At 39.0% G+C, this 27,645-nt stretch overlaps 1 protein-coding gene across 1 annotated transcript in view; it reads right to left on the reverse strand.

The window, feature by feature from the left end:
* Nucleotides 1–3,810: 3,810 nt before the first annotated feature.
* The window catches only part of UVSSA (UV stimulated scaffold protein A), a 58,592-nt gene continuing 34,757 nt past the window's right edge, over nucleotides 3,811–27,645 (reverse strand). The window contains exons 8-13 of the mRNA XM_032987365.2: nucleotides 23,522–23,699; nucleotides 22,153–22,302; nucleotides 17,076–17,259; nucleotides 16,109–16,220; nucleotides 10,813–10,996; nucleotides 3,811–6,851 (exon numbers count right to left, since the gene is read on the reverse strand). Coding sequence (XP_032843256.2) covers nucleotides 6,758–6,851; nucleotides 10,813–10,996; nucleotides 16,109–16,220; nucleotides 17,076–17,259; nucleotides 22,153–22,302; nucleotides 23,522–23,699 — 902 coding nt within the window. The 3' untranslated portion in view covers nucleotides 3,811–6,757. The remainder of the gene's footprint in view (nucleotides 6,852–10,812; nucleotides 10,997–16,108; nucleotides 16,221–17,075; nucleotides 17,260–22,152; nucleotides 22,303–23,521; nucleotides 23,700–27,645) is intronic.

Raw genomic sequence — 27,645 nt, forward strand, 5'->3', positions numbered from 1 at the left:
CAACATCTAGTTTCAGCCCTAGCAAAAACGTGGCAGACTCTCCTCCTGGTGCTGCTAGCCTTCAACTGCCAAAAATACTATTACAAAAATTCAAATATATCCAAAAGCAATTTCCAAACAAGCAGAATCGTATATTTCCATATACCTTTTACAGTGTGCAAGGATAAGAGTGGCTCCATAATGGCATTATAAATATAGCAAATTAATGGTGGATGCAATGCCAGCACCTTGTCGTTATGCAAATTGGAATGTCGGCAGAAATGGTTATTCAACAATCGCTTTCAAAGTAACCAGACGCCTAATGCTGCTCATTACATCTAAACTAATTAGCACCACATTTAAACAATTTTAATAAGCTTTTTCCTTAACCCCTTGACAGAGGGGATTCCTGATGCTAATGTAAAAACGTATGAGTGCTTGGCACAGGAGTGCTGGGGCTTTGCTCAGGGCACTGACAGGCAGAGAAGTGAGGGGAGGTCTACCCAAAAAGCCAAATGACAATATTTAAGTTACAGATATTTAAGGAAGAAGAAACAGATTGCACTGGCGTAAAGTCTAGTTCAGCTTGCCCAGGCTCTGGTGCAGCCTATCACTAGCACAAATACCACCGTGCCCTCCTCCCAACACAGCAGAGCCTGCTCTCAGACCGCTCTCCTCAGCTGGGACTATATTTAGGCTCTGTACTACCCAGACCTAGCTGATAGGAAAGGCTCAATGAGGGCATGAATTGTTTGCTCTTTCCACTCAATCAGCATTAAAGGAGAGAAAGAGGAGGGAAAGCATCAGCTCAGAAACGTGAGTAATTAATAGCTCTCTCCCCTTTTTCTCCTTCAAGGGCAGCATCCAGCTCCAGCAGCTGGATGGGCAATAACTTTGTCCCACGGGTCACAATTTGTCCAGCTGCCAGGCAGAGCCAGCTCTCATCTGCACGGATTTTCCAGGGTATGTGCTAAGTTTTAGGATCTCTAGCATCTCTCCCAGCTGAAAGGGGTCACCAGTGCTGCTGGACGGGGAGGGTCCAGACAGGTCTTGATCCAGGCTGCTGCTCTGCCACCTTAGACTCTGTCGGTGTTTCCCACCCTTTCTTAAGACCTTCAGATTCTGTAGAGGATTTTGTAATAGAAAGCACCATCACCACATCCATTTCAGAGGGATGTTCCTAGGGCTCTGAGTGTACCAACAGGCTCTAATTTCTCTCACTAGTCTTTCACCAGCTTTCTCTGTAACCCTCCTCTGTATCCTCACCCCACAGCCTGCCAGATGTTCAAGCTCTGCACTGATGTGGCACAGCTAACCAGCTGAGCTAGGAAAGACCTAACGGGTGCCCACCCTGAACCCTCTGGCTGGCTGTAGGGGAACTGCATGCAGGTAGAGTCCCTTTGCCTGTGCTGTGGTGTAGGTGCTGTGCTTGGCTTTGTACTTTACTGACCCACACCCTGACCTTTGCATACTGACTTGGCTCCAGACCTGCCTTTTATCTTGGTGGACTTTCAGGTAATTGCTGACTGGTGGCCGGGTCTTTTACTATTACCAACCTTGGGGTTTTTGTTTGGGTGCAGTGGGATGATGCCCCTTGCCAGGAAGGCTGCTGACCCTTCCTGTTTTTACCTTCTGCTCCTGGCACCTACAGTCTCCACCCTGTTTTTTCTTTCTCACCTTGCTACAGACTTGACTTTGCACTCCCAGCACTGTGTTTTCCTTGGGCACCAGCTTGGGGCAGAACTTTCTTTCATGTTTCCAGATGCAAATTCAAGTGTTATTTTCACCCAGGAGCAGGATGTTGTCAATTGTTTTGGTTTTATTTAAATGTAGTTCTCCCAGAGCATCCCAAAACAGACACAGGGAGAAACTGCTCTTCAGTAGTTATCAGAATAATAACCTTCTCTCAGACTTCAGTGTCCGAGAGGTCCTACGGGTTGATCTAACTGGTGACAATTGTTATGAGGGAGCTCTTTCCTGAATCCATGAAACTCAGTGGTGTTTTTAATGGTAGGTGTCTAGGGGATGAGGATCCAGCTCCAGCCCTCCCTTGCTCCAGTCTGGGGACTGTAATCTGGAAGGCTTTTTAACCTTCTGTCTAGTCTCCTACAGCAGAGCTGAAAATGCTTCATGTGGCTCAGTTTCCATTCCCGCAGGAGAAGGGGTAATGAGAACTGTCTTCTTCCAGCTCCTTTGCATTTAAGTTGCCTGTGGCTTGGACTATCTCCTGAGACAGGACATGGGACTGTCACCTCTTAGGCTGAGGGACCTGGAACTCCACCCTGCCTGAGCGTGTGCTCCAGCATTATAGCTATTACGTGCACTGTGATTGCCACTGCCTATTTAAAAACAGTGATTTTTTAAAGGTATGTGTTTAGTGGGTGTTAGGCAAGGTGGGAAAATACATGCTAGGTCAAGCCTTCTCAAGTGCTCATACCATTCTTTCCCTGGGTCTCATTAGGCTTAAGCAAGAGCTCTGGTCTAGGTGGGAAGGCCAGTGCCGCTCAGGCATGTACAGACCCTTGGGGGCCCAGGAAACACAAGTATTTATTGGGCTACAGTTTTAACTTAGGCACCTAGACCTTTCTTGGGCCAGTTCCCAGACGGCCCCTTTCTATGCCTATTCGCTATGATCCATGGTCAGGCTATGGTGTAAAGGCATGAAGTTTTCCTATACGGTAGTATCATTTCAAAATGCACTGTTTTAAATGATCAATTTTCCTCACTTAAGTACTGCTGTAACATCCAAATGTCCTTACCTTTTCTGATGCGTAACCTACAGAGACATTTATAACACCTCCATGATTAAAACCATTAACGTGTTTAATAGCACTGGATAAGCCACAAACCCAGTTGTGTGACCAGTCAGGTATTTGCATGAGTGTTAGAGACCACCAGATGGCTATCTCTGCTAAACTATTTTGATACATGCTGATTTGAGTTTTTGCTGGCCAGGTTGCTGAGATTCATCACCACTTCTTGCTTCCACCTAGTAGCTCCTTGTAATTAGGAACATCCTTACCATCCATTTCCACAGCTGCTTTAAGTGAAACAGGTTTGTTTGTTTTCCACAAAAGTATTTTTTTCCACAGTGTCCACTTCAAACTCACTGATACCCTCCCAAGCCTACAAACTGTTTTACATGGCATGATGCATGGCCCATCACTTACAAATCCTGTGTCTCTGTCTTCCTTCCAAAAACAAACCACCCAAATAAATCTTTCAAGCATAGTTTCTAAGAGCTTTTAAGGGTTACAGTTTTTAATAGAATTATTAAGCCAGACCTGGATTGCTAAAGCCATGCCTCAAGGAAGTTTAGAGAAAATGAAATTGCAAGGTATCATGCAAAAGATGAGCGTGGACCCATCATCCTGTCTCAGTAACTTCAGAAGGGATGTGCTGAAGGATTGGTTTTATTCAGAAGCCCTGCTCCATACCGAGCTCTTTTATGTCATCAAGTGCTTTGTATTAGAGGGCCAGACCCTTCATTCCAACCTGAAACAGCACTACAGTATATACACGCTGTAGTCTTTTCCTTCCAGGCTTCTACTTCCCAGATGCACCGTGTGCTCAGGTAAGAGTAATCACAGAGACTTTCATTTTAGTTATTACCACTGAAACAGCACTAGTTGTAAAAGGATGACTGAGATGCATCAGCACAGCTCACTTCAGCTCAGACTTACAACTATGCACCTTAACTCTAAGGGCCAAACCATCCAAGGTGTTCAGGTACCTGGAAATCATGCAGTATCCCCAGTAAGTGGAAGCATGTAACAGTACAACTGCAAGGGCATTTGAGTGAGTTATAAAGACAGAAACACACAGCAAAAATTATGTGAATGATACTTGCATTTTTAATTTTTTTTTAGTTCCCAGAAGCCCTGAGGACAGGAATTGAGAAGTTCCAGTAGAAATGTCACACAGTTTAGCAACGAAGACGTTTGAAAAGCTGGTGAGCTCACAGGCCTCAAATTTGTAAACTGCTGTGACATGACACACAGAGAAGTGTGGCTCATCTAAAAGCTAGATTGATTTATTTTGAACTTAAAAGGATCTCTATTTAATGAAGGTATGCTGGATCGTTGGAGATGGATGCCTTTTTAAAAATCTTCCTCAGCAGAACTACAGATAAACCTAGCAAAAGGAGAAAGCTCTCCAAATCCTCTGAATTATGTCTGATCAGGTCTAATGAGAATGCTCATTAGCAAAAATTCCTATCCAGCTGGGTATATTACCCACCTGACAAGGAACGCTCTTGCAATAAAACCAGAAAAAATGCAAAGAGTAGAGGAGCTTTAAAAATGTCATTACTAACATGGTCCAAAGTCCATGCACCCCTGTCTCAGCCATTCACAAGCCACTTGCTAGGAAACCTTAATTCTGCAAATTCTCTTTCTGGGTGAAAGAGACTCTCCAGAAGAACACCTTTTTGCATGCGTGTTTTTAATAAAGAAAGGAGGAGAGCATATAGATCACACTATAGGATCAGGTCTAGCTGGTGGATTGGAACACTCAGGTCCAGGAAGGAAATTTCAGCTGATAATTCTATAACTGATATGACTGAGTAGCATCATAATGGAGCAATATTTACACTAAGCACACTTTTTTTTTTTTCCTCACAGATTTCTACCATTTCCCTTTCCAATCTTGGTCTTTGTTTGTTTGTTTGTTTGTTTGTTTGTTTGTTTTTGTTTTGTTTTGAACTTTTTTTTTTTCATTTCACTAAAGGCCCCAAATGGGAACTGCATGGGGTAAAGTGCACCTACTGTTTGCTGAAAATTTTCTAGTGCTGACATCTCATGTTCACAGCACAGAAGGGTTAAGTGCCAATGCATGATATAAGCGCCATACCTTTTACATGGAAGACAGAAAACAGGACTTATAAATGAACACCTTCAGTCTGCACAGGCTCAAGCATCTCTGGAATAGTGTCACAATGACCTTTGTAGCTCCTCTGAATTTTAATCTCCAAGACAAACCAGTTTCATCTAGACTGTTCTGGGATTGCAGCATCCAATGATCTACACTACATTCAAATGTGCAGTGTTCTGGTGGTGTTGGTTTTGCTTTTTTTTTTGTGTGTGTCTTTATCCTTAATCAGAAATAAAATCAGTTTAGCAGTTGATTCAACTGACCAGGTGATGAACTTGGTTTGTCCTTGTCTACAGTATCACCTGAAGTCTTCACTGTCAAGTTTACTACTGATAGTAGAATTGGCTTTGCTCTTCAGTGCAATAGGTATCTTTTGAAATTCTGGCTCTTTATTATTTTATTTCTGGTAGTTTAGAAGCAGATCTTCTAAATAACTGTGTTGAAGAGGAAATTGTCTTCTAAACTGCAGAGCTCTCAAGATAAACTATCAAGATTCAGCATTAATTGTTTTTTAAGCAATACTTGATTTTAAGCAAGTCAAAAGTATGTGGCAGAACTGTAAATTAGCTTTTGTCTGCAGTGGTCAGAAGTTACACTGAGTAGTTCAGATTTATTTTTTTTTTCCATTCTTATAGTCTTTTGATGCATGAGAAAACACCTCCAACATCTGAGCAACTGAGCTAAGGCTGTAGAGAACCCATTCTAATTCGTATTCAGCATTTTATCAAAGACTTTTGCAGTTCACTTTGAAATTGATTCTCAAACACTCTGTCCTCCTTGATACCCTGGATTTCCTTCACCTATAAAGCTGTATGAAACCTTGCAAAAGCACAACTGGTCAATGTTTGGTTCACTTTGCTTAAGACAGGACTGTAGCAAGCAAAGCTGGTTAAGCACACAGCCAATAACAACAAACCACATTGGATCCTGCTGCTTGATCTCGGTATTTATGTTAACTCTCTGGAGTTAGAAGAGTCCAGATGCTCGTGTTTGTACCTGGATCCTTAGATGCATTCTCAGGCTTGAGCCTGATGTAATTTTAACTGATTCAATCCAGGCAGTTCACTAGTAGAGTATACTACTTGAATAATGTTTAAAACCTCCTACTTTCACTTTGTACTGGGGCTTTCTGGTATCAGTTAAACTGCAGCACATTCTGAGTATCTCTACAAGCTTTTCCAACATGCTTTCCAGAAGGAGGTCTGAAAGATACTGCGATACCAGCTTGGGAAGACAAGAAGCAGACCAAGATGACCTTTGTCATTTCAGCTTCTCCACCAGTGCCGCAGCTACCAAATTTGAATTAGCTCCTGGATTTCAGTTTGCTGAAATCAAACTCTACTCCTATCTGAAGGTATCTGTTGATTCGGATTTTTTTTTTTTTGATGTGTACACAAGGGGCCTTTAGAAGTACTACAGGAGCCACTGTGCTGCTTGATGTGGTATGCTTTTTCTAGAATAGTAGGCTGAGCAAATACCCTTTGTGTTGTCATCTCTAGAAGTCTAATGGTTTCTAAGGCATCTTTTTTCTGAAGGCATGAAAGTGGAGGCAAATTACAACATGTATGTTGGCAAAGGAGGTATAAATTCCACGAGTCCCTTAGGAAGAAATAAAACCCCAAAACCTGAACATTTTACCCAGAGCGTGTACAAGTCAGAGCATGCTGTATTTCATATACATTTTAAATAATTATCAGCTTGTTAAATGCATTTCATACTATACCACAACATCTTTGCCCAAATTAATGTTCATTATCAAATAAGTTAAAGTTGAAAACAGTTTCAAAAATTACCCCAGTAAAAATGCACCTAGCACAGTATTTTAGTGTAAATATGAAGATTTAGGATAAAGGTTTTGTGCAATTGCACTCTTGCAACAAAATGAAGGGCAAAGAAGATGAACAATTTAATTCAGTGCATAGTTAAACTGGTTGGCAAACTTCTCATGCTTTCTTTGGTCCACTTGGTTCATTGCTTTCACCACACGTTTCATAGCACCTCTGAAAGAGAAACAAAAAAATAACAGAAACGGTTATGGTGATTCTATACAATCTCAAGGAATGTTTACGAATGTTGGGGGAAAAAATGAACTATGATTAATCACTACGAGGCTTCTGAACACTGCACTGATGAGGCTGAACAAATATGTCTTGTTAACTAAATTAGCTGCAGCTAATACAAATAGTTTAATTCAGCAATGATTTTATTAACAGGAATAAACAAATTAAAGTATTTCAGTTTAATGGCTGTGCATTCCACCCTTCTAGCATTATTTCTGATAGTCACACTTAGCAAGTTTGATTTTCACAAGCACCTAGCTGCTCTCAGGGAAAAAATAACTAAAAGTATCTAACAGGATCTAAAAAAACCTAACACTCAGAAACCCTTAGGAAATCTAACCTGCAGAACCTAGAATGTTTTTGTGAGAGAAGGGCTTGCTGTTCAATTCATGTAACTAAGTCATTTAGCAACTTTCCTTTCACAGGTTACTAAAAACCCATTTCATCAGCTGTGGGCAGAGTAAGACCCTTGCTCACACCAGCAGCGTCCCCATTCCTGAGCAGCAACTATTTAGTCCACAAGCACAACACTAGTTTAGGAAGACACCAGAAATTGTCATATATCTCTATATAGAGAGATAAATTCTTTTTGCAGAACAGCTAAGTGTTTAGAGTTTAGTATAGTCAGGACAGTACGCTCAATATCTTATCCTTACATAAAGTGGAATGGGATCTCTGCTACCTCATGATGGGCAAGCATTAGAGCACTCTGCAGTGCCTGCTGTGCTCGAAGAAGGCTCTGGAGTGTTCTACAGATTCAAAAAGGAAACAAAGAAATTAACTTTGGAGCTCTTAAGCTTTCTGGTGCTCCTAAATCTGGTAAGGCTTTGCCTCCATGTTGCTGCTCTTTATCTGCTGCCATTGTTTACTCCCAGTAAAGATGGTGCCCAGAGATTTTTCTTTTGGGAGCAACTGCTGTGCTTTTGAATTCAGTGAGTGAAGACATCTGCATTTTTTTCCTTCCACAAACTTCTGAGTGAAGATCATGCAGCTGACATTTTCAGGGTGAGGAAAATGATGCTTAGACAGCATGAATAGGAGAGGAGATTCTCATAAAAGGCATAGAGAGAGCAGGCCTACAAGTCCTTTAACTGGCAATGCAGGAAAATGGGTTCGCGATTCCAGAGGGGTAAGAAAGCAGAAGAAAAGCAAGTAGCAGAAGGCAAGAGAAGGTTCTGTTGCGTACATCTGCCCTCACAGAAACTTCCAGTTGCAGCAGTTACTCACAGCTGAGTGTATCTTGCCGAGAGAATTTTGTTCTTCACTGGATTCTAGAGTTCCCCTTTTTATCGGTTACTTTAAGAGCCTCTAGCACAAAAGCTCAGAAATCTGAGGCTGATATTTGCAGGTATGCTCAGAAGTCACCCTGCCTCTATTTACAAAGAAGGAAGTTATCTTTTAACACATCTCTGTAAAGACCTGGACGCTTTGCCAACGTGGGAGGGATACCAGCTAAGGGCTTGGTATGAGGGACTACATCCCATTTAAGAAGATGGCACTGACTGACGTCTCCTTTGATTTCTACATCAGAATCGCAGTTGGCAAGTTCTATCACACAAAGTGGATGGTTTCAACCTAGTGCTCTTAGACTCTACGTTGTCACAGTCTGCCCTTATCACTTCTGAGGATGCTGCAGGCTCGTGAAGTAAAATGAAGACAAGGCATCCACCTGGTAGTGTGCACCAGCCTTTTTCAGGATCAGGCCCTGCACACTATTCCAGTTCTGCTCCTGTGGTTATGTCTGAGGCAAGCTGACTTTTGTTTTAGCTAACTGCTCTCTGCAATGGCTTCATCTCAAAAGCCATTTTTAAACATCTGAAAACAGAGGATACTTCTTAATAATGCTTCTAAATGGTGGGATTAAAGATTTTCTCAGCAGCAACTCTAATGAAAACCAACATTCTGAAAAACTACCTTGGAAGAGGTATACTTTTAAGAAAATTCTGCCAATAAAGTTACCAGAGTAAGGAAAATGTGGTCATGGTTTTGCACTTCAAATATTGTCTAATTGGTAGGAGAAAAGTGAGCCTTTAGCAGTGCAGAGTGGCCTTGACACTTTCATGTCATGTAGGTTTTACATTAGCACCACTGGATTGTGCGATACTGTAAATGAAATGAGATCCCACTTTGATGATCTGTGTGCAATTTCACTTAACTTTATTGGCAGACTAGAGCCTGGGTTTATCACCTATACATTTCAAGTAATTTGGGGTTGTTATAAGGAGCCAAGGTTATCATCTTGTTTAGTGCTGCAAAGCATGAAACCTATTAAAACATGACAGGTTTGATTCCCTATGCCTGGCACTAACACACACTCAAAATCATTAGCACAAACCACAGTAAACCAAAACCAGCTTTTAAAATTTATTTTTTTTAAAGCTGATATGAAATTCTGATCATTAGAATTGTACGTGTCTGACTTCTAACTAAGATCAGGTGACATGAGACTTTCACAGAAAATGTGCTATTTCTGTAACTAAAAGCAATGTGGATTTGGCTTTGTTATTATAACCATTACATCAGAAAAGGGAAAATAGAGTTTAAATAAATATCGTTCCTTGGATGCTGTTCAACTCATCCAGTATGTTTGGGTAATAGCCCACCATTAATGATTTTATAATAATTATTTTGCTGTTTTGTTTTGACAACTTTACACTTTTCACTTTCCTTTGACTACTTCATTTTTGACACGTGAAACTCATTTAAATATGTTGCAGCTACATCTAACCAAGGCTAGGTATCAGAAATGGCACAACCATGGCAGTACCAGGGGTTGGTAGGCTGCCACCTCCCTCTGAGCTAGTGTGCCATGCTTTAACTCACATATGCCTCCATAAGTCATGGACGCACCTTTGTTTAACAAGGTCTAAATGACAGTGCCACCTGAACAGTTTCTTTGAGCCAAATGTAGGCCAAGAGCTACGGTTTGCACATGTGCTGGGAGGAAAGGCAGACATACAGAAACAGCACCACTGCGGGAAGAATACTGTGTCCGCATGTCTCTGCCACAGGGAATAATCATCTCCAAACTCTGACACTGAAAACAGACCCGCAGCAGATTCCAGTCCTTGATATTTACACAGCAGCAGAGGTTAAGTGAACAAGGACCATAACACAGGGATCCAAATATTTTTCTTAACCAGTGGAATGCATTCTCAGTAAAGGAGGAGAAAAATGCAATGGCAGTGTGTCACTGAATAATACACAGGAAAGGATTGCTCTGTGTATGTACTGACCTGGAAGGCACTGCATCAGACCCAGCTAGCAATTTATTATACCCAAAAGCGAGAGAAAATATACAGGAAGCCCAGGCAGCAGTCAGAAGTTTGGGAAGGCCTCTGAGAATACACCAGAGGCTTGAGGCCAACCATCAAGACACTGCTAATACGCCAAAAGCCAGGGGCTTTTCAACAGATCCTTTTATGAATTGAGGTGCTGCTCAGGACAGCCCGTCTTAGGCTTTCAAAGGGAAAGACTTCATTTTCACTCCATTTACACTACTGCAGTGTGTCTGATGCTGTAAGTTGGGTCACTCTGAATACATCATCTTCCTTCCAGATCCAGTACTATTTGCACACATAAAGTAACATCCATCTGACTAATAAATAATCACCCAGAGAAGCCACTACAGCAATTGAAGGATGAAAAAAAAAATTGAGAAGGATGAAAAAAAAAATCGTTCATAGGGACATTTTGTATATTAGCTGAAAATTATTCTCAAAGAAATAACCTTGGTCATCAGTACCTGCTACTCTTTACCCTTCAGATATATGGAAGGCATTCCTGCTCTGCAGTTAGCAAAGGATGTTCAGTAACTGCATGCTAATGGAGAAACAGAAAGTACCATTGAAACAAAGGGAAACAGCAATTTAACAGGCTTTAGAGAACATAAGCATCTTACTTATTGAAGACTTTCTTCTCAAGCCGGGAATAAGAAGTGTTAGCCTGCTGCTTCAGGTCTGTCAGATTTGGATATTTTTTCTTCTTCCCTTTCTTCTTCCCTCCTTTTCCATTATTTTTAGAGGAACCAAGATCCACTCCTGTAGCTGCTTCAACCTCTCTCATGAATTCTGCATCTCGCCAATCTGTTAAAAGAAAAAGCATGCACTCAAACTCCAAACCCCAGTAGAATTTGCAGTCTCCTAAGGCACAGGTTCTTGTTACTGCTACGCGAGGGCAGAGTCACTGTGCTGTAAGTTGCATACACAAAGGAAAGGGAGGATAAAGCTGTTAGACAAAATGATAGATCTTGATGAAAAAGTCCTGCCAGTCTGGGATTAGTATCCATTATTAGCTGCTGTAGATAAAATTGTTTTGTAGAGAGACTTAAGTCAAGTTTTTGCAGTAGCACAGTAGCAAAAGCCCAAGCAAACTATTCCATGTGGGAGAGGTGACATAAAACTGTAGTGATTATTATTTAGAAATTGAACAAAATGCCAACAATGTAGCTGAGGAACTTATCTCCAGAAATAAATTCTGAATAAGCTTAAAAATAAACCTAAACAAGATGGAATATGTCAACTTTTGAGCAGAGTAGGGGTGACAACACTGTAACTTTTCTGCATTGAAGAATCACATTTGCTTCAAAACATGAACTGGTATCTGACACCTAAATAGCATTCTTGAATAAGACAACATGACCCTGTTGCCATCAGCCTAATTTTGCACCTGAAAAAGATAATACTTTTTAAGTATCCCACATTTCCTCAGTTTAATTATCTAAATCAAGTTTATTCTCTCGACAATAGTACAACAGTTAATTTATCTCATCAAAGACTTGTTTTACAGTTTTATCAAAACCTCCACACTTCTGAATCCAACCATACACTGTAAAAGGATTCTGATCACAGATACCACCACAGGAAAAAGCATGAACAATTTGGCTGTAAACTCTGAGAAAGCTGTGGTCTTTCACCTTTAGTGTAGACTTGCATGTCAGAACAAGGTAAAAAGTAGGAAGTTAAAATGTGGCTAGAGGATGGGTATCTTCAAGGGGAAATTTAGAAAAATGGTATTGCATTATATAGACTTTGAGCATACGGGTTGGGAAAAAATGTAGCAAGTACCACTTCAAAGAGAAACATCATCCAAATTCAGCATAAATGTCAGAATTCTGTATTCAACAACCAGTAATTGCCAGTCATTTGTCATATAGTTTCCTGTACGTCAGTCACCCTTTTTCATCTGCAGAAATTGTAACACCGAATGTCTACTACTCTCACTTAAGTAGATATAGAAAAATAAACAGTCCTAAATGTCTACACAATTCCACTTATACACCAAGAGAGTCACTGAGTGTGACAAATACTGATAACAACATTTCAGGAAGGTCAGAAGCAATGTCCTCACTTAAGAACATGGTGTTTAGGAATATCAGCGCAATTTTCCAGGGAAAGGTTAGATCTAACCTAGGTATGATACGTGAAAGCAAGGACTGATTAAAATCCAGCACACCAAAAAGCATGGGGAAAATGAAGCTGTGCAAGAACTGAGACGAAGTATAGAGGGAGAAAATACAACACATATACTTGATAGATCGTAAGACCTCACAGATTTTTTTATTTTTTTTTTTGAAGTGAAGGAATACAGAACAACACAATTCAGATACAGGAACGATTAATCCAAGATTAAGGAAAACTGTCTAAACAGTTTATCTCCCAGTAATAAGAAGGCGTCACAGTTTAGGAACCCAGTGAATGGAGCAATTGTTTAAACACAACGAAAAAATGCTGGCATCCAGTAGAGATGAAATGAGCATTTGAGTAAAATGAAGGAGCAATTTAAAAGCCTTTGAGAAAAATCAATAGAATGCCAGGGAAGAGCAGCCTTTTTGAGCATTGATGGGCCCCTAAAGCTCTTCATACATTGTTACTGAGTTTAGCAGCAGGGAAAAGAAAATTACACAGTTTGCAAGGGTAGGCGGGAATCAATACTGTAGTTAGTAAAGAGATGCTATTTCACATCTGACTGGCCAGCGGCCTGCCTTCACCAGCCTGTCCTGATACCTGTTTGTTAACAAGTCACTAAGGGCTGAAAAACCAGATACTCTTCAGGGTTGACACAAAAAATAGGCACTTAATTTGCTCCTGTGTGAGAACTATTGGAAAAGGATGAACACTGCAGATTAGCAGGTCAGTGTAATCCCACCTGATTCATTGTTTCAGGACCGAAGAGCCCAAAGCACCATTTTGTGGACATTAGCTAGAGTTTAAAATGTTATAGTAAGTTAAAAAATGCTCTATAGTAACAATGACGGTGTTGTCAAAACATAATCATTATCACACGAACTGTATTACTTTTACATAATTGTTCTCCCCTTCAATCAGGTAAGGATGAAAATAAACCTACCATTCAATAGGAAAAAGATGTAGGAAGAATTTTGGTGCAATTTAACCATGCAACTGATCCACAAATTTTACTGTTTTTTTTCAAAATTTTTCAAACTGTCATTATTAGTAAATGATGTGGTCAATCATAAGACTAAAGCACTTACTGTGCAGAGTGGGTTCTCACTTGTATATTTTCTACAGCAGCACTGCTCAAGACTTTCTTCAAGTCCTTTGTAAGTAAAAAACCCCAAACCTCAATGCAAACCAAACCCTTCTCGAAACCACAAGCCCAAAACAAACAAGAGACCATTTTAAAATGTTAATGAAAATATTATAAAACAAATATAAAAATAGTGAGGCACAGAAAAAAAGCAAATAACAAAAAGCAGTGGATAAAAGTATTTAGTGACATTTGATATACATATGGCTTTAGAAACCTGTAAGGTTTTGTCCAATAAATTAAGTGCCATAGCTTGTTCAGTACCTCCCCAGACAGACGGGATGGACCTTTGTATGACATCTCAGGTTAACAACGACACTCAATAATGCAACACAGCAATGTCAACACTGGTTTGGGACTAACATACACATCCTTGTGGGCCAGAGGTGAGAAGCCTCTAACAACACCAACCTGACACTGTAATAAAAATAAATATTATGTCTAGCCTCAAGCAATGGCAATTTCACAGGAAAAAAAAAAAAATCAATATTTTTCAGTGCAAGTGATTTTTATATCAGAGTTTTAGTTTCTAGTTTGAAACTAGTCCCTCAAGAACACCTACTTGTTTAAGTTGCTAGTTTTAGTCTGCCATAACTAAGATGGGAACTTCCCTTTTTAGGACACCACCCACACCCCTGCCCTGGTTTCGCTGTGATACCCACTGTTGGGTGGATGCCAGTTTAGAGCACTTCACTCACACAAGGATGGAAACTGCCTGCAAACACAGCACTTCGACATATGCAAACACCAGAAGGTGTTCAATAAATGCTGCGTTTGTGTGGTGCTGGTAATCACCAAGCACACTCAAAAATGGTCAAATGGGTATTAGAGGAAAGTGGGTGGGTCAGTTGCTTGTTTAAATGAACATTAATTTGATACAGACCTTCTTGGGTAACAGATCAACAACTGCTTATTATGATCTGAAGAGGTTTTATGGGAAGTTCAGTAGCCTCATTAATTATACATATACCTGAAACTGGTGAAATATTGAGTCAAAGTTTAAGAGAGAACTAACTCCTTAATGTGAGTATATGACAAGATATCAAAATTATAATGCCTATGGGTAGGTTTAATTCTAATGCAGAATATTCACCTCGAATATATAGCTTAAAACAGAAAACTAAGACTTGCAGGAAGAAGGCAGATTAAATAAAATCTTTGGAAACAAATCTGTCCCCTCGAGTTATACACTGTCTTTGCTGGATAGATCCCTCTCTCCCATCTTCCTTTGCAGTTCATCAAATTCCAGTAGCTTCCTGGTTGCAACCCCCCTGGTGCTATATGAAAAATCTACCTTCTGTCCATCACTAATGAGGTTTAGTTCTCCTATTGCAAAAAAGTCTTATTCCCCTTGGAAGTCTTCCTGCCTGTGTACTCACTGCTTGCTGTCTTTCTCTTTGCCTGCATCCCTCACCTAGCAGTCCGGAGCTTTATCCTGGCTAAAAATGCCCAAAAAATCTCGGGGAAGGCTGAGCCTTCTCTTTACACCTGAAGGTAGCAGCCAGGATGTAAGAAGGCCATTAGTTTTGTTGCCTGTCCCCATTGTTTAAAAACAAAATCGAGAGTATTGCACAGTAACATGGAAACAAATAAGCAGCACAGGTCTGCTTGCTCCCCTCCTCAAGCTCATCGCAAAGATCATGCCTATTAGAACACCCAGACTAGTTATAATGCCCATAAAGTAAACCCAAGGCAAGGGCTTCCCTAGGTCAGAGTATTTTCTAATGATGCTGCACAAGCACACAGCATAACAGGGCTAAGAATTCTCCTAAAACCCAAGTAGTAAGTGAGTAGATATGGGAAATATAGAACATGGTAGATATGAATAGATATAGGAAAAACAAGTTCCCACATTGTGACAAAAAAGCCCATTCTGACTATATTTGTGGTAACACAGTGATCCTAATAATATTATCATTATATTACATAAATCACAACCGTTAAGGACTAACATGATTAGATGTCTTCTTTTCAGAAGCATGGGAACAGTTACTGTTGAACATCTCCCTGGAAATAGGTTTAATTGTCCTTAATAAACATGTTCCTTAAGATAAAGGCCATAATTTGTCTGCCTGAGAAGTATTAGGAACATTATGATAACTGTTGGAAATAAAGAACAAATGCAATGTTAATCGTATTCTGCGTACGCATGCATCCATATTTACCACATAAGCAAGAATCACTGCAAACAATCTGCAAATTAAAATCAACAGGAATTTAAATGAAACAATGTGGCTAGGAGCAAAACAGAAATATGATCCAGTTCTATGGACCACAAACTGTGCCTTTACCAACAGAAGCATCAGCTCTCTTCCTCCATATAGCCTGTCACGTTAGCTGTCCAACTGTATACTGAGATTGCTGTGAGACTTGTATCTACATATACAGGACTGCTGTCCTACTTGTATCTATAGGGATACAATATATAGATACAATGTAAACACAAGATATTGTAAATGCAATATATGAAATATATAGATACAATGTAGGTACTATGTACACAGTTATTTTATAGATTGTAAATATACTTCAGATATTGTAAATATTATATACCATATGTATACAAACATTAAATAAAGATATTACATTTAAAGCTTTTTTTTTTTTGCCTTTTTTTTTTTTTTTAAAGATGCTATGCAGACACAAACCTGGCTGAGCTGCTTGCTTCTCAAGACGTATCTTTTCCTCTCTGGCTCTGTCCTCTGCATTAATGGGAATCCCTGATTCATCCCGAGGAATTATCTTTCCATGGAAAGGGCACTTCAGAATGAAAAGGGAAAGAAAAAAAAGAATCTAAAAATTTCTGGATGAAAAGAAAATGTTTACATGTTACTCAACATAGCAAGTCAGACACTGGAATCAAGCAACAAAACTCTCTATGCTTGATTCCCTGTGCCCCTTAGAAAGCATCAGGATCCCATAAACATCTTGTGTTTAATATATTCAGAATCTCAAAGAAATATACTCTTTGTGATATGAATATCCAATTTCAGGTGGCCAGGTAGCACATCCTGTCAGGTTTGGAACAAGGGTACCAAATACTGCATCATGTATTGCTGGTTATGCTGTATCCCTATCTTTTAACGATCCCATTTAAAGTACACTAGTGCATTTGGATCCTTCAATCTCAGACAGTACAGGAAGAACAGGTATATTAGAACAAAGTGTTGAAGCAGAGTATTTCTGCTCAGTAGGATTCATAATTTGAGGCTGTATAGGATTTAGCTTTCATAAAACCCAATTTGTAAATAAAATCTCCTTGGCCCTCAAACACCCAAGTTTCTGAAAAACAGTTAATATCAAATATGTCTCTAAATGAGGAAAGCTTTTTGGCAACCAACCATCTTTGCTTTACTGCCAGGTACTCATATCACAGCAATAAAATAAAATATAAATACCTATGATGAATGCCAAAAATATTTGAGCATTCCTTAAATGTTTACAGCTTCCTTACCAAAAGTATGCTTCCCATATGAAGCATATTAACAGCAAACTTCTCCAGACACAATTTTCTTGAGCTATATTTACAATGTGAAATAAACTTTTATGGACATGTTTTAATTAGATCTTCTAGGATATGTGCTATATGGAGAAGTTATGGAACTTGGTGCCCACCTTAATCCGATCTTGTCTTTCACACAGACTTCCATTGGGCATTGGTGCTCGACATTTATGTTTGACTGGTTCAAACTTGCCAGCAAAGGTTATATATCTAGTTTTTAACATTTCATTTATTTCTTTATTTTCTACTTCTTCCTCTACTTCACTTGGGGCCCAAAACCGATGCTCAGAAGCAAATCTGGGAAAACAATGAATGAAAATTATTCACAAAGTTGTAAGAAAGCATGCAAAGATGCCAGTATCATCCTGTGGTAAAAGAAGGGATGCTTTACTAGTGAATTAGAAAAACCTGGGAATCTACCGTTCTTCGTTAGGACTCCTCTATTATGAGGATGTTTTTAAAATATCACCAAAGCCTGTCTAGTATTGATTTCTTGTTTAACCTGCTAACCTATTACAAGTCTTAGCTCTAGTTCATGATCTGACATTCAGAGGCAGTTATCCGATATCCAGTTTCAGTGAATAACTTTGTAATTCTGTAGTTAACATTCTTCATAACAAAATACTTCTATGATTAAACACAGAAGATAGATCAGGGAGGAAACAGTTTAATCTTGCCTAATCTTATTCCTGGTAGCTGTACTCCTGTAGCAGCAGAGAAGCAGGAGCTTTAAATCAGAGTATGTTGCAATATACTGAGAGCAAAGAAAAGAGCAATCAGCTGTGCCTTACAGAGATTCTTTCTTCCAGGTTCTCCTATACAGTGTCCGTAAGCGTGAGAAATTTATGGGTTGATTCTCTATGAAATTAAGATAATCCATTGAAAAACTGTTTTAAAATCTGAGATTTTACCTATATTTACAGACACATATAGGCAAATATACAAAGAAGATTAGTACCATGTCAGTGGATGTGGGGAATGGGAGAGAAGTGGGGCAAGGACCCTGGAGTGATACAATATTTTCAAATTTTCTCAACAGTATTTATATAATTTCATTTTAGCTACTCTAGGCTGACAAAAGTCTATAAGAAACAGGGAACCCCAGAGAATAATTACCTGACTCATTTTAAATGCTAATCTTAGGATGCAATGACTGTCCCTCTGATGGTAAATGTTTCTTTCTTTTAATGATGAAAAGAAATTAGGGTGACCATCTTAAACTTAGATATCTAACTTTAAGATATCTGAAGTTAAACAACAACGATCCCATCCCAAATCTAAGGAAATATGAAGACAAAAAATACAGCTGAGCTAAAAAGAGAAAAAATACAGCTAAAATAAGCAAAAAAAAAAAAAATCCAGCCTGCATGTCTCCTCCTTATTACAAGCAAAATGGAGATATCTAGATGACAGATGTCTTGATAAGGACTTAAAATTCATAAAGGACACTTTACAATCTCTTTCTTCCACATAGCTCTTCCACCCAATCAGTCCCAGACTTATTTGAGAGGATTTTCTCTATCCATATCCAATTCCTCTCACTCATTAATATCTTTGTGTGTCATTCCTACTTCTGAGGCTTTGCCTTCTGCAGACTGCAGAGCCACATATACATGAACACTGGCTTCACTAATCACAGTGAACACAATTCAGCAAAGCACATAAGCCAATACTTAAAGAATTACTTTAGTGGGCCCAAAGAGTTTTGATGAATTTTATCTAAGCAAGTTTTCAGCAGATGACAAGGGAAAAAAAAGAAAAGTGGAAGAAAATTATCTGACCTTAGCAGCCTAACATATATAGCTGCTGGTTTTACTGCAACAGTCGACCATTTAAAACTATGTAAAGTTATTAGAACTAGGTTAAAAAAGGGATTAAGCAATTTCGAAGCCATTCTATGATTTTCCAAATCAGCAGAAAAATGTTCAACAAGTAAAATCCTTCTAAAGAGATTCATGCTATCCAATAATTTCTTCATCAAATGTACCTCACTAGTGCCAGAAAAATTCTAACCTGCCATAAAGTAAAAGTAACTTTCTTCTGGTAAATTACGGGATAAAGGCAAAAGAGTTGTAGTGGAGGATAGTTTAACATTAAACACAGTAATATGTTTCTGCAATTTTTTGATTAAAAAAAATTATTTTCAATCACACAATTCTGCAAACTATATCCTAAACAAAAAAAGATCTAAAAATCTTTATAATATACCAATATGACTTTAGTCAAACATCTGAATGGTGCAGTATTTTAGCTTCAGAAATTATGTGGCAAGATTGCACAACAGACAGTAAATAAAAGAATGAAATAAATTCTTATTTGCTTAGTTTTAATACAATCCTGAAAACTGACTGCTAACTCTGTGTTACTAACCTTACAGATACAAGAAGGGGAAAGCATTCCCGAAGTGACCCCATACAGGATTCCTATGTGCAAGGTAACCTTACAGAATCTCTTAGCAAAATTCTAGTGTCCTTTGGTGGTCTGAACTCCCCTCCCCCTCTACATGATCAAATTAAGGTTACATGAGAATGAAGAAGCATTTAAGAGTTGTGCATGACAACCTTTCCAATTAGGAAAAAGTTCTATTTAATATTTTTTCCACGCCTTTCACCCCCCTCCCACATCTGCATCCAACAAATCTCAAGGAAATTAAAATTATGTTTTACTCCATATATCATTGATCAGTATTTGGGAACTGGACTTAAAATAGCCTGATTCCTACACAGATATTCATAAATATTGTTGTTTACTACAAGCACATAACTTATTTTCTGAACAAAGCAGTGCTAATGCCCAAAGTTTTCTCATTTCCTGCTCTTGTAATGTAAGCAACATTTTAAAGAGGCAGAAAAAGTTATTTATGTGGCAAGTAAAACCTTTTTGTAAGAGGGATCAGACGGGGAACAGATAATCAACTAGATCAACATCCCACTCAGACTCATAGAAATAATGTTACTGATCTAGACAAAAAACAAGCTTTAATGGAAATTACATAGCTACACATTAGGAGGAATAAAAGACAAGCAATGGTTAATTGAACTCTAAAACTCCAGCTCCCAGAGAGATGTTGCACTCTTAACAAATTTATATCAACTGCATTACAATGATGATGGGAAGCTTATCAAAAGCTTGAATAAATATAAATTCTAAGCCCATATAATACATAGAGAGATCCTAGAGCAAGTGCTGAATGAGCTAATTCAAATATCCTAGACATAGTCATAAAAAGTGCTGCACCAGCTAATTTACTCTGATCCCAAGAGTAAGATAATTTAATTCAAGGAGGAGGGTAGATGAGTTTTAGAAGGCCCATGCTATCCAAAGTAGTTGGTTATGTTGGCATAGCAGTCTCCACACACAACAACACTGGGCAGTGTACCACCATTTCCAAAAAAAAGTACTTCTACAGCTTTATAAACTTTGTTTGAGAGTTCTTAAACTAGTTTAATGAGTTGTGTGAGCGAAAGCAGAAGTAGGGAAAATGGTTCGGCGAAAGCTTTTTGTAAAGCTCACAGTTACTGTTACCTTCTAGAAAAGGTGACAGTTCACCATTTGTCAGCTATACAAAACTTCTTTGGAAAATCATCTTCCTGGTAGCTACATTCTCACAATCAAAATCTTATTGTAAATGTTGTAATTAAGTAAGTGTAGTGTTAAATACGTGAAGGGAAAAAGACCTTTCCACTTCAGATTTTAAAGATTCAAATTCCATACACCTTTCATATCATCTTTGTTGGGTTTGCTTTTTTTTTCCTAGGCATCTTACAGAGCCACTATGTGTGCATATAGAAAAGTTAAAAGGAGTTGGCCAATGACTATCTTAATTTCTCAATAAATATAATTTATACCCAGGGGTCAATGGTATTGTGTGTGCAGAGTTACTTAAATTATCTTTAGTTAGATTGGCATATCTGTAGTTATAGACTATAAGGTTCAGAAGTGTGCCCTCTGTTTTATTGGAAAGCATAAAAATAAAACAGTACAGCACAAGGCAGACAGGCAGTGAAATATGCTTCTGATTTCACTTATGACTTGAATAACTCATTTGCAATGTAAAATAAAGTCTTACTACCTTTTTGGCATTATCACAGACAAATGCTTCTTAAAGCCCTGCTGAAAATCTTAACCATTTTATAGGCTTTGAAGAGCTTACACCATATCAGACAGAATCCAAAGCTTGGACTGTGTTAAAGCACTATTACGTATCAAATTTCACTGGTTTTCAATAATTTAAAAAATATTCAGCATTTTATGCAATCAGGTACAAGGGTAACACTTTCTTCTTGTTTCTTTCAGCAAACACTGACCTCTCACTGCAATCATGGGTTGTTTATTTTGATAAGAAAACAAACTAAGTTAAAGTAATACTGCTGAGAATATATGAGATTAATTTACAATCCAGCCAGTCAATGGTTTTTGCCTTTTCCAAGCCAGGTATGGTACACACTAATACTAATGTTCTGGTGGATGTTAATTAAATTTATACATAGAAGGAGGACTTTGCATCCTAACTTTCATATAAAAATGCTAGTTCTATAAAGTTTTTTAAAAATGACTGCTAGAAACAAGTTCTGATGTATACCTACCATCTCTTCTCTCCAGCATTGCTAAAGCTTTCCCTAAGTCATCAATGCTTCACATCCACACTGAAAGAAACACAAAACCTTCCCAAGAAAGAATGGAAAGTGAGAGATCTAAATTCAAATCCTGTAACTTCCACCTATTTCTTGAGTGACTGAACAAGCATATCAATTTCCTCAGTTATCACTCTGTGAAGTCAGTAAAAATATCCCTGACACCTCCCCAGTCTTTCTCCTACCTTGTCTGCTATTTATTTAGACTGTAAAGTCCCCAGCAGAGGGCCTGTCTATCATGCACTTGCATAGCACTTTGCATAATGAGGTACCAATTTAAATTGGAGTAAGTGATGCCATGCTGCAAATAATATACAAACATGAAAGAGCAGGAAAAAAGTGCTCTGAAGCATCAAAGGATATTTAATTAGTATCACATCTTAAAACAAATAACATTTTAAGGTAGAATTTCTGACTTTGTTCATGGGTCCTAGAGCACAAGGGAAAGGAGAAAAGTAATTATCAAAAGAAATAGCAGTCACCTCACCGCATGACCTCTGAGTACAAGTAAATCTATATATTTGTTTATTTTCTCTTAAAAGAAAGAAAGCATTACTTGAGAATCTTCCCAGCATTTGGCTGATCCTGTCCCCAGTAGTGAAGATCTAATCCAAAAGGCATGAAGGGAGCTTTAGCTCTTTCTTCTAGTTTTTTTCTCTTACTGTCAGGCTCTTCCAAGGCTGCTGGCTCACTAGTTGCAGAGTCACTAGAGAAATTTGATGAAAAGTCAATACAGAACTGCAATGATCACAACTTTTTCTCTTTTTTCATTAGATTTTCACACCAATGCTAATATTATCTTTGATCTAGGACTACAGCTACCTTTACAGGATTGTCCTTTTTTTTTTTTAAAAAAAGGATACACAGACCATAACATCACACACTAAGTACAGCACACTGCACATTCAGCTAAAGCCAGGTAAAATGTATTATACCGTAGGTGTAGAAGCCTAGAGATCTAATGGAGGCAGCAGTGAATCATACATGCTGTACTGTAACATGAGCTACTGAAGCAAACCATTTTTAGAAAGATCTTGTTTGTGTAAACTCATGCCCATGTTTGCATGGCAGTCACACAGATTGTAAAGTCTTTGCTGTTGCTAACAAGATCCCATATTGCAGACTTATTGTACTCCATATGTAACACCACTACAGAACTCATTAGTCCTCAAAAACCACAGTATTACTGTGGAGACCTTGGGTATTCATCGATAGAGCTGAAACATTAACTTTTTAAAGATTAAAAATAAAAATGTACAATTGAATACTCTAAACTCCAGGGTTCTAATGAAGCAAACCCATTTCTATTTCTGACATTATGTTCCAGTCTGCTAGGTTTTGGGGACTTTCCTGGCCAATGCAGAATTGTCCTTTCAAGAACATGCCACTAAGCAGATTACTCCTGTCTTATCCCCAAGTCTCAGATAAATGCTAGATGAGGCTGGAGTTTCACCAAGCTTTGAATAGAATTGACAACAAATAGATCTTCGGAATCAGTAAAACACACCTCCAGGCAGCACTGACAGCATAAGTCACTAGGAACCAAGAGATGGTTGAAACTACTGTCTAATTTAGTATTAGGATACATTCTGTTTAGTTGCAAACAAAAAATTACCCCAATAGATAGCAATGGGTTTTTTTGTTAGGAGGGAAGGGAACACTTCGTATTTTAAGAGAATCCATTTACACCAAATAAAACCTAAACCAAGTGAGTAGTAAAAGGTTCCTTAAGATCCTGGTGCAATCACTGACAAAATCCCATATATTAAGCAGTGAACGTACATCTCAGTAAAAGAATTGTAACTTCAAAACGAAACCAAGACAGACTTAACAGTTTGCCTAGTTCATAAGCACTTTTCTGTGTGCTTTCATGACTAATAAATACAAGAGCAAGAGGTTTCTACAAGAATTAAAGCAAAGATAACCTGGCACGTGGAGGTGGTAACTTTGGTAGTTTGTCTCTAATAAGTTTCAGTGTGGCAGCTGCACAGGTTGGATCAAGTTCATCTTCATTCCCTCTTGTCCGGGTGCGGGAGCTCAGCGGAGCTGGTCTTGTTGATGTCTTCCCCACTGGTGCTTTTGGAGGTGACTGGGGCTCTAGCCCTGCAAAAAAACTCCACGTTTAGGAGCAATTCATTTCTCCCACCCTCAATGCTTCACGGTGGGGCCAAACAGCTCAGGTTGCTGATTGCATGTCTTACTGCTTTCAGTTTGCATTAGACATCAGTCCTACTCGTAGACAAGAGTGGTATTTCTGTCTGTGAAACTTTTTCTTATTGTGGGACAGAAACATACTGAATATCAATAATCAGAAACATGCCAAATAACTAAACTACAGCAAATCAACTTTTAAATTTGTATGACATCGTGTGAAAACAAAGAATGATGTTACTTCACCTTGGACAGAAAAATTTTAACAATATATGTTTGCTTAAACAGCAATACTGCTTTTTGTATATAAGTTTCCAGTGTCACATCTGCTTGCTGGTACATAATTTCCGTATTCAAGATTATATCAAGGTAAAATAGAAGAAAGGAACTATTGGCCCTACTGTTTAACACCTAGAGTCTCAAAAGAAACTCAAAAGCAGCAGAAAACAAAAGCAAAGGCATACATCCATATTCTTCTGTGTGCTAAGATTAAGTCTTTGTGGTGTCTCAGCAAAAAGTCCTGCTAAAATTCTTACAGTCTGCCAAAGAGAAACTGCTTCTGGGTGGGGGATTACCTGCAACATGACTGATAAGAACAGGAACCATTGTCACCCAGCACAGCTGGCAGGGAAGCACACCCGGTAAAAAAACCCCAAAGTGCGTGTGAGGCAAATCCCTGTGTTCTGATGATTCTCATCTACCATACTGACCCATCAGAGCTGAGAATATAAAACAAAACAGCTGTTTTTTTTGTTCCCCCCCCGGTTTGTTAAGGGGCAGCACCACTGAGAATAGTTGCATTTCACGTCCTAAATATATCTGCAAACAGAATTATCTAGCGAATGTTCTTCTTTCACGGATACTAAAACATGCAATTTGCCAAGATAAAATATCTAAGTGCTGGAAGAAGCAACGAGTATACCCACAGAGTATGCTCAGGAGACAGTAAATGCCTGAGCTACACCTGAGGCACAAGCCCACTGCAAGGCAGTGCCAGGCACTGGTGTTCAGCACCAGCAGCTCAGTGGTGGGGCAACTTACTTTATGCAGCTAGATTAGACATACAGCATGGACTGTAACGATGCAGTTAGACAGGCTGAGCAGTTAGACAGCACATGCCGCTACCTGCTGAGTTAGAGAAGCAGCTCTACTAGCTGGAAGTACCACCAAGAACTTTTCAGCCAACAACAGCTAAAAATGGAAAGACATGATCCCTCACACTAGCGTAACAGACTACATTTTCCCCATCAGAAAATCTTCTTATGAAAGAAGTGACTGAAATGGAAGGCCCCACCCCCCAAAATACCTAAATCAACACAAAAAAGTCATGGTTTCACAAGACTAAAATTTTAAGCAAATTATCTCAGCTGCCTCATGAAAAGCAACTTGACATGTTTCAGCCATTATTTAATTGGGACTTTTAGTCTTGCCCGCTTCTAGCCAGACCTGAAGCTGTATCCAGAAGTATTCTTGCTTTGCTAATTATTAAATGTGTCACAAGATATCAACTGAAAAAGGAAAAGCTAATGTGCTATGGACCTGCCTTCTGAGTGAGAAATTGGAGGACCTGTAGCAGCAGGTAGCTCTGGTGCACAAAATATTTTTATTTCAGAGGAAAAACCTATTTTTCACAAACAAAATCACAGCAACTTGCCTTGACCCCTTCTTTCTACCTTATAGGGTCTTGCAATAATTCATCCTGACCTTGATTCATTTGTACCACATGTTCCCTGTAACCTATGGGGTGTAACAACACAGAAGGCATTGCCTGACTCCAGGCACAGGACAAGTTGCTGAGCTGGCAACTTTCTAGATCCATCCAGATACATATGGTTTAAACTACATATGGGTCATATGGGTCTAAACTTTCCAAGTACCTAGATCAGGTACATATGGGTCTAAACTTTCCAAGTACCTAGATCAGGAGCTAAGCCTTTGCACAGGGAATGACATCTCCTCCTCATTTTCCAAGCTCAGGACACGGAGAAAAATGCTCTCACAACCCCCTCTTTAACCTAGTTCCTGGACATCCCCTCTCCAGAGGGAGCCAACAATCCAAATTTAAAATCCAGAAAGCTAGAGCCCCTCTGAAGGAGAGAGGAAACAAAAGCAGACATCCAGTTGGATCTGGCTTGCATGCATGAGTGTCCTTTAAATTTTCCTACATACAGCAAGTAGTCACTTCACTCATTCTTAGATCTTCTTAATACAACAGATTCCAGAGAGGAGAGAGCACTCCAGAACACTCTCAAAGATGAGGACTCTTCTAGACGTGTCTCTGTAATGTGGCTTATACTGGTAACAATGAAGGAAAATGTTTTAGGGGTAAGGTGATTCAGGGCAGAGGCCAGTAGCAACAACTCTGGTGGACGGCTTACCCACTCCTTTCAGAACAAGAGAGAGAAGAAAATATGATCTGCAGAAAGAAAAAGGATGAGAGAACGCTAGCCATCACTAGTTAGTAAGCATTCATAGAAACTTCTCTGTGTTCTCCTCGCTCTCCCATAACAACTCAATACATTCCTTCCACTTATCCAGTATATGACAAAGAGAAATGTGGACCATTTTAATAAGATGGTTGAGCGGAGGCAAGTATATCCATGAGTCAGCTTGTGTGTGATGGTATTTTCCCATGTCCACAGGGACCAGACCCAGCTCTGTCAGGTTGATGCATTCCACCTTTCCTAAGAAAAAGCTACTTAAGTATCATGTAAACACCCCACAGGAGTGAACACATATCTGAGAATGGATATTTCAGTAGTGCCAGTCCCACGGCTGTCCTGGAAAGACTTCAGCAAGTACCCAACTGGCTGAGTGTTTGCAGGCATCAACCATTGCAGAGAGGGGAAAAAAAAAAAAAGACATTCACCACAGTCTGAAGCCAGTGTCAAACCCAGCTCTCTCCTGACTCCCTGTTCTGCTCTCTGTAAAACACCCCAAAACCAAATCCCACATTTCTGAGGCAGGGACAGTGCCGCTTGAGCTGTCCCATGCTTCCTGGGAACTGAAGTTAGCAGGGACTGCTAAGTTTGCAAAGAAGGATCACCCCTTTTTAATTTTTATGTCTTCAGATTGGAGATTAGAAGCAGTTGTAGACAGACACAGGACATCCTGCTGTTGGCCAGTGCTGCTGCTGAGTGTGCCTGACACGACTACTCCCTTACTCAGTCACTCCCACATCACATACTCTAATGAAAGCAATGAACATACCACATTCACCTTGTTATTTAACTTTCTTTCCCAAAGTCAACAAGGCTTTAAAGAACATTGCTAAAAAAATAATTTAAAGGACTAACCTGTGCATTGAAAAAGGGTCTCAAAATTAGCAGGACCACCAATAAGGGAAATAGTAATTAAGCATAGTAAGATGGAACTAAGCAGAGAAATATCTAGGCTAAGTAGCAGAAGAAATATCTCATGACATTTATTATTAGGCTGTGGACTTGTCATTCAAGAGGGATAATGGTGCATCCACAAAAATGTTTCTTAAACAGCACTTCAGTGAAATATTAAGGGCGCAATATTGAATTTATGTATCCAGAAAGGGGCCAGGATACAACTCCATCGCAGCTCCTGTCATGGACTATAAATGGAAAAAGCCCTTCACAGGTGCTTTGCATCAAAGTGAAACAGAATTAATCAAAAAGACTCTATTACAACCACACTTAAGAATCATCAGGATTTGGAAGAGTAAGCTTCCTTTTATGATAGAAACAACTACAAGCAAATAGGCCCTTTGGCATAAACAAGGTTAGCTGAGAAAAATATGATAGACAGTATCTGTTACACAGAATTGTTTAAACTGTATTTAGCATCTAAAATTGCCTTTTTAATCTTTTTTTAAGGACAATAATATCTTTCTGAAATGCACTATTTAAAGCAATAGTTTTGAGACCAC

The sequence above is a fragment of the Tyto alba genome, unplaced genomic scaffold, assembly GCF_018691265.1.
Source record: "Tyto alba isolate M040663 unplaced genomic scaffold, T.alba_DEE_v4.0 Super-Scaffold_6, whole genome shotgun sequence".
Lineage (NCBI taxonomy): Eukaryota > Metazoa > Chordata > Aves > Strigiformes > Tytonidae > Tyto > Tyto alba.